This window comes from Myotis lucifugus, unplaced genomic scaffold, assembly GCF_000147115.1.
Source record: "Myotis lucifugus unplaced genomic scaffold, Myoluc2.0 scaffold_158, whole genome shotgun sequence".
Taxonomy (NCBI): domain Eukaryota; kingdom Metazoa; phylum Chordata; class Mammalia; order Chiroptera; family Vespertilionidae; genus Myotis; species Myotis lucifugus.
The window spans coordinates 2,742,449-2,749,978 of record NW_005871206.1 but is presented as its reverse complement, the minus strand read 5'-3'; the positions used below and the strand labels follow the sequence as shown (position 1 = coordinate 2,749,978).

Genomic DNA, 7,530 nt, shown 5'->3' with positions numbered 1-7,530 from the left:
ATGCTGGGTTTATAATAATAAAAAAAGGTTTATTTTAAGAATTATCAAAGCTATACTTAAAGAGGAGAGCACAAAAGGAATATTAAAAAAAATTTTATTTCCCTAGGATTTTCTAGACAATTAGAAAAGAAAAGAACAAAAAAAATACAGCCTGACTGGCTACTCATGTAGCCAGCTTTCCACATTTGCAAAATATAATACCTATATCATTCCTACTAATTGTTACTAAAAATGAAAACAAGGCACACTGCTTCAGAAAAACTTTCAGAGAATCATATTCATTTAAGAATATTTATATTTCATTTGATATATTCCTGATTCATTTATGCCACAGTGTGTGTTTATATGTTAAAGAAATATGTCTGATACATATATACACCCACATACACACATACTTTGAGACTAGTCTTTGGATTCCTGTTCTTCCCCTGATTCTCGTGACCGTTTCCGGGAATTCAATGAACCTTCTGTTTGCAATGAGCATGCAGTAGCAACAACAGCATCTCTAAATCCCTGAGTCTGTAAGATGAAAAAAATATAAGTATGCTTTAAGAACATCTAAAATAATGATTGGTCTTTTAAATATTTTAAGTAATTGATAAGAGTGCTACTTTATTCTTGGGATAGAAGTTATCAACCACTGTGAATGAAGAGGATAAACCTCACGGATAGATGTCCAAGCCAGGGTTGTACTAGAGCAGTGATTCCCAAAGTGGGCGCTATTGCCCTTTGGTGGGCGCTGCAGCGATCCAGAGGGGTGGTGATGGCCACAGGTGCATTTGTTTTAACTTTTTTTGTATTACCTTTCTATTCTGAGTTCAATAGTTTCATAATTTCAAACTTCAATGTTTCTAATTTACACCTTTCTTTACTATATTTTACGAAAAAGGTAGAAACATTAATACATATATCTTTCTGTTTAATTGCTATTAAAATTTTTAAAAAATTAATTTCCAGGGGGCGCTGAGTAATATTTTTTCTGGAAAGGGGGCAGTAGGCCAAATAAGTTTGGGAACCACTGTACTAGAGTATTTTATATCTAAAGTATTTTATATTAATTTATTTATACATATACATACACACAGAAATAACATTGCATTATAGAAATGTTCTCTAAAAGACAACCCTAAAAAACTTTGTGGTGACACTACTGAAGAGGTGAAAGAAAGTAGCATGTAAAAATTACTTAGGTGTTTTACAAACTTATTTTCACAATACTCTAAAATAGAGTTTTCTAATTAGAGTACTTTAAATGCACCCAGGCAATGCAAAGGCTAATTCTGTTTTTGTCCTTAAAATATGAGATGCCAAGAATATTTTTGGCTCAAAACTATTGATAAATATGCATAGTTCAATAAAAACTGTGTTCTACGATGTACAATTACAGGAAAATTAGCATTTTAAAGTAGGATATATTTGGTGACTATGACAGATCTATAATATCTATAAACCCAAATTAGAAAGGTTGGTACTTTTTCTTTTATGAAAATTTTTAACAACTTTCACTTTAAAAATATTTAATATCCTGCCCACAGGTGTGGCTCAGTGCTTGAGCACTGACCTATGAACCAGGAGGAGGTCATGGTTCGATTCCCAGTCAGGCCACATGCCCAAGTTGCAGGCTCAGTCCCCAATGGGGGGACATGCAGGAGGCAGTGGATTGGTGATTCTCTTTCATCATTGATGTTTCTAACTCTTTCTCCCTCTCCCTTCCTCTCTGAAATCAATAAAAACATATTTTAAAATATAATAATACTGACTGTGATTTGAAACGGTACTGTAGATTCCTTCTGGCTTGGTGATTTGTACAATGTTGCCAACCTGCTTAGAGGGGAAAAAAAAATACACAAACACATAATCTTAATTAGTTCAGGTAACTGATTTGATCATTTAAATTTATAATTTTTTAAAATATAATTTTATTATTTTGTTCTCTAAGGATACAGAAAGGAAAGAAATATCAGAAGTACTCCCTTCAAACAATAACTATATGTATGCATGTACTAGTAATAATTATTACAGATATTAACAATTACTTATATTGTTTATATACATAAAATTGAAAGCAATCTAAAAATCCAATGACTGATTCAAATAAACCAGCAACTTTCACCCTAGTAGGATAGCTCAAGTGGTTAGAGTATCATCCCAATATGCTAAGGTTGTGGGTTCTATCCCCCCCAGGGCACATACAAGCAGCAACCAATATGAATGCATAAATAAGTGGAACAACAAATCAATGTTTCTCTGTCTCCCTCCCTCTCTCTGATAAAAAGGTAATAAATCAATAAATAAAAATGAAAAAAAAAACAACACAAACCAGCAATTTTCAAACAGTGTGCTGCAAAAAAATTTTAAATATGTAATACTTGACTAGCTTTGTTGCGCTGACCTCTTTCCCTTATTGTCAAATAAGAAATCACAACAGCTAACACAATAGCCTTCCAGTGTGAATAAATCAAAATTATACCTATTTTTTTAGTCAGACTGGCAAAAAATGTATTTTTGGTGTGCCGCAGAATTTAGTACTTAGTTTGTGTGTGCCATGACCTGAAAAAGGCTAAAAATCACTGAAATAAACTACTTTATACATGACAAGATACTATTTATGCTTAAGAAAACATAGTAAAAGAAACATTTAATGAAATGGAAAATTTTAATATTACATTAAGTAAAAGTTATGCTGTATGATCCTGCATTTGTGAGTATGTATACACACATATATAAAAAACTAGAAGACTACAATTAAAAGTTATTAAAGCTTTGTTTATATTTTTCAAACTTTCTGCAATAATTTTGTTTTTTTATTTGTATTACAGAAGTATTAAAACAATTTCTTGGGATATACATAAGAAACATACACTCATATTATACTAATACTAGAGGCCCAGTGCACGAATCCGGTGGGGTCCCTTGGCCTGGCCTGCAGGGATCAGGCTGAAACTGGCTCTCCGACATTCCCATAAGGGGTCCCAGATTGCGAGAGGGCAGTTCTCAGGTGATGCACCCTGGAATCAGGCTCCCTCCTCTCTGGTTTCGAGTGCGTCACCTGAGAACCGCAGCTGCCAAGTCATCGCAGCTCGGCAGCTCCTGTGTTGAGCGTCTGCCTCTGGTGGTCATTGTGTGTCATAGCTACCGGCCAGAGAGTCGAATGGTCGCTTAAGCTTTTATATATATAGATAGATAAGCTAGGAAGACACATTCTTTCAAAAGGATTATATCCAGAAAAATCACTGTCATGAAAGAACAAGATCTATTTAGGTAGGATTTTATTATGTACTGTATAAAATAAGTAACATAAAATTGAAAGCTGAAAATAGTTGAAAAATAAAATTCTAAGCTCTTTGGGATGTTCAAATACTTTAACAGCAACAAATATAAGCAAAAACTTTTAAAATTAATTTAACACTTGGAGTGGGGGAAACGAGTTAAGTCGGCTCGCGTGAATTGCGCGTACTCCGCGGGAGCCGTCTTTAACTCGGTTCATATAGATTTGCAGTGGAGTGCGGGAAACGTGTAAACTCGGGCCGATTGTAACTGCGTATTACCAAATATTTGTTTGTAATCCACCCTTTTGGTGGATGGAACAAAACCAAAAGACAGAGCCATCTTATATTTTGGCGGGAAATTCACCCCACACCGGAGTGTTAAAACTGATATAACTTATTCATAATAGCCAAAAGGTAGAAGTAATCCAAATGTTTCACAGATGAATGGATTTAAAAAAGGTCGTATATACATATAATGGAATATTAATCAGTCTTAGGAACATATTGATACATACTAGAGTTAACTTTGAAGACATTGTGCTAAATCAGTGGTTCCCAAACTTATTTGGCCTACCGCCCCCTTTCCAGAAAAAATATTACTCAGCTCCTGGAAATTAATTTTTTTTAAATTTTAATAGCAGTTACTCATCGCCCCCAAATGCACCTGTGGCCATCACCGCCACCCTGGATCGCTGCAGCGCCCACCGGGGGGCGGTAGCACTCACTTTGGGAATCACTGTGCTAAATGAAATAAAGCCAGTCACAATAGGATAAATTTTGTATGATTCCACTTATTTGAGGTGCCTGGAGTAGGCAAATTCATAGAGACAGAAGTAGAATAGTGGTTGCCAGAGCCTGGTGTGAAGGGAGAATGGAGAATTAGTGTTTAATAAGTACAAAGTTTCAGTATAGGAAGATGAAAAAGTTCTGGAGATGGATGCTGGTGATGATTATACCATAATGTGAATATACTTCACGCCACTGAACTGTACACTTAACTGGTTAAAATGTTAAGTTATGTATACTTTACACACATTTTAAAAACTGATATAACTGCACTAACTTAGAGAAAAATCATAGACTCTCAGAGTTAAAAGGATCATTTATTTACACATAACAATGTTTACTTGTTTTCAAAAAATCTGTTACTCTTTTAATTTTGAAATTGCCCCTCTTATAAGGCACAATTCAAAAGAGAGGCAATCAGAGACCATGGTCCATTAGCTTAATGTTTTAAGTTTGTACTTTCAGGATGAAAACAGCAGAATCCAAAATGTCATTTACTCTATAATTGAAACTGTATGCATAAATAAAATAACTGCTAAGTAATATGTAATATAAGAATAGCTCGCCGAACCGGTTTGGCTCAGTGGATAGAGCGTCGGCCTGCGGACTGAAGGGTCCCAGGTTCGATTCCGGTCAAGGGCATGTACCTTGGTTGCGGGCACATCCCCAGTGGGGGGCGTGCAGGAGGCGGCTGATCGATCTCTCTCATCGATGTTTCTGGCTCTCTCTCCCTCTCCCTTCTTCTCTGTAAAAAAAATCAATAAAATATTAAAAAAAAAAAAAAAGAATAGCTCTGAGAAGGAAGTGAAATTATAAATTTGTACAATGCTTTTAGAGTTGCTATTCCATATTAATGCAAAATATAACAGAAAAATAGAAGTATGGTATATTTCAACCCACCTTATTAAAAAAATTCTCTTTTTGGCCCTAACCGGTTTGGCTCAGTGGATAGAGCATCGGCCTGTGGACTCAAGGGTCCCAGGTTCAATTCCAGTTACAGGCATGTACCTTGGTTGCGGGCACATCTCCAGTGGGGAGTGTGCAGGAGGCAGCTGATCGATGTTTCTCTCTCATCGATGTTTCTAACTCTCTATCCCTCTCCCTTCCTCTCTGTAAAAAATCAATAAAATATATTTTTTTAAAAAAATGAGAAATTTGCCCTAACTGGTTTGGCTCAGTGGATAGAGCATTGGCCTGCGGACTCAAGGATCCCAGGTTCGATTCCGTTCAAGGGCATGTACCTTGGTTGCGAGCACATCTCTAGTAGGGAGTGTGCAGGAGGCAGCTGATCGATGTTTCTCATCGATGTTTCTAACTCTATCCTTCTCCCTTCCTCTCTGTAAAAAATCAATAAAATATGTTTTTTAAAAAAAATTCTCTTTTTGACTCAATATAACAAAAATTAGCTAAACTTCTGAAAAATTAGTATCTAATACCATATCCAAAAAAGTACCTAGGTTCATCTGATTTTTCTGAGAAAATCATTAAGAAGGAAGTAAGAGATCAACCGAAGGACTGATATGCATGCATATAAGCATAACCAATGGACATAAGACACTGGGGGGTAGGGGAGGCCAGGGGATTGTCAAGGGCGGGGGAAAAAAGGAGACATATAATACCCTTTGTAATACTTTAAGCAATAAAAAAAAAAGAATAGTAAAAACATTTTAAAAAAAGGAAATAAGCTTTTTAAAATACATATGTTTTTAGAGAGGAAGGGAGAAGTATAGAGAAGTAGAAACATAAATGAGAGAGAAACATCATTGAGCAGCTGCCTCCTGCATGCCCCCCACTGGAGATCAAGCCCGAAACCTGGGCATGTGCCCTGACCAAGAATGGAACTGGTAAATTCTTGGTTCATGGGTCGATGCTCAACCACTGAGCCACAGCAGTCACACTAATAAGTAAATAAGCTTTTAAGAAGCATGTATGTGTTTATTAAAAATCCTAACGTTGCCTGGCTGGTGTGGCTCAGAGGTTGAGCGTTGGCCTATGAACCAGGAGGTCACAATTCAATTCTCGGTCAGAGCACATGCCTCAGTTTCAGGTTCAATCCCTAGCAGGGGGCATGCAGGAGGCAGCCAATCAATGATTCTCATCATTGGTGTTTCTATCTTTCTCCCTCTCCCTTCCTCTCTGAAATCAATAAAAATATATTTTAATCATGCCCTAACCGGTTTGGCTCAGTGGATAGAGCATCGGCCTGCGGACTCAAGGGTCCCAGGTTAAAAACCTTCCTCCAATTTCTAAGTAAAATATAAAATTTTATATTTTATATCTGCATCTCAACAGATCGATGTTTCTCTCTCATCGATGTTTCTAACTCTCTATCCCTCTCACTTCCTCTCTGTAAAAAATCAATAAAATATATAAAAAAATATATATATATTTTAATCAATAAATAAAAATAAGTAATAAAAAAAGAATCCTAAAGTCAAATGGGCCTTAGTATTCAAGTTAAAAACCTTCCTCCAATTTCTAAGTAAAATATAAAATTTTATATTTTATATCTGCATCTCAACAGATTTTTTAAACAGCAAACTAAACCAAAGAATCACTTGGCTCATGGCCCCAGCTGAGATGAAGCTTAACATATGGCTGAACTACATAGTCTGGGTCAGGAAGAAACAAGACAGAAGCACAATTTGTGCTCTAAAGCACGCATGAAACACTATGTGGGGGTGTTGCTATATTACTCCACTCTACCACCAGATATTCTCGGCAAAGAGTGGTATAATTTTGAACAATCTCAGTTTCATATTATCATGAATATATAAATTGAAGGAAAACATGCACAATATGCAGGATAGAGACCAAAGTAATCCTTTTAGAATGATATTCCATTATTAAAATGTTTCAGTATTTCTATTAGAATATAATTCCATTATTAGTCAAAAGATAAAAATCAGGTGTTCCTGGTGAAGGGTGGGGACTGAGTCATAAGATGGGATACTTAAATTCAATTCTCAATATATATTTGGCTAGTCAAGGTTTTTTAGTTTTCTGCTCAAACTCGAAGTGTTCATTTTCGTAACTGTTTTCCTCCAGTGTGAATTCCATCCTCTCAAGGTAAACTAAAATTTAAAGCACATACAAGATGTCATACAACTTAATGACTTAAAGATAGCTGGTTTCAAACCATGAAGAACAAAACTATTGCCCTAGCTGGTTTGGTTTAGTGGATAGTGTTGGCCTGCAGACTGAAGGGTCCCAGGTTCAATTCAGGTCAGAGGCACATGCCCGAGTTTTGGGCTCGATCCCCAGCAGGGGGTGTGCAGGAGACAGCCAATCAATGATTCTCTCTCATCATTGATGTTTCTATCTCTCTCTCTCCCTCTCCCTTCCTCTCTGAAATCAATAAAAATATATTTTTTAAAAATAGAACAAGACTATTTTAATTCTATTAAATAAGGTCAACTTCTTCTAGTTATAATAAAGTATGAATGTTACTTATTATATATCCACAGCGTCTAGA

General features: G+C 35.9%; 1 protein-coding gene across 5 annotated transcripts in view; it reads right to left on the bottom strand.

The window, feature by feature from the left end:
* Positions 1 to 263: 263 nt before the first annotated feature.
* The window catches only part of RAD51C (RAD51 paralog C), a 30,736-nt gene continuing 23,469 nt past the window's right edge, over positions 264 to 7,530 (bottom strand). For 2 of the 5 annotated variants that reach the window (XM_023759625.1, XM_014461691.2), the window contains 2 exons: positions 1,761 to 1,821; positions 264 to 519 (listed from right to left, as the gene is read on the bottom strand). In XM_023759625.1, the coding sequence (XP_023615393.1) occupies positions 403 to 519; positions 1,761 to 1,821 (178 nt within the window). In that variant the 3' untranslated portion in view covers positions 264 to 402. Of the gene's footprint in view, positions 520 to 1,760; positions 1,825 to 4,024; positions 4,125 to 7,530 lie in introns of those variants that run through there. The other 3 variants (XM_023759624.1, XM_023759626.1, XM_014461692.2) reach the window with 2 other exon arrangements.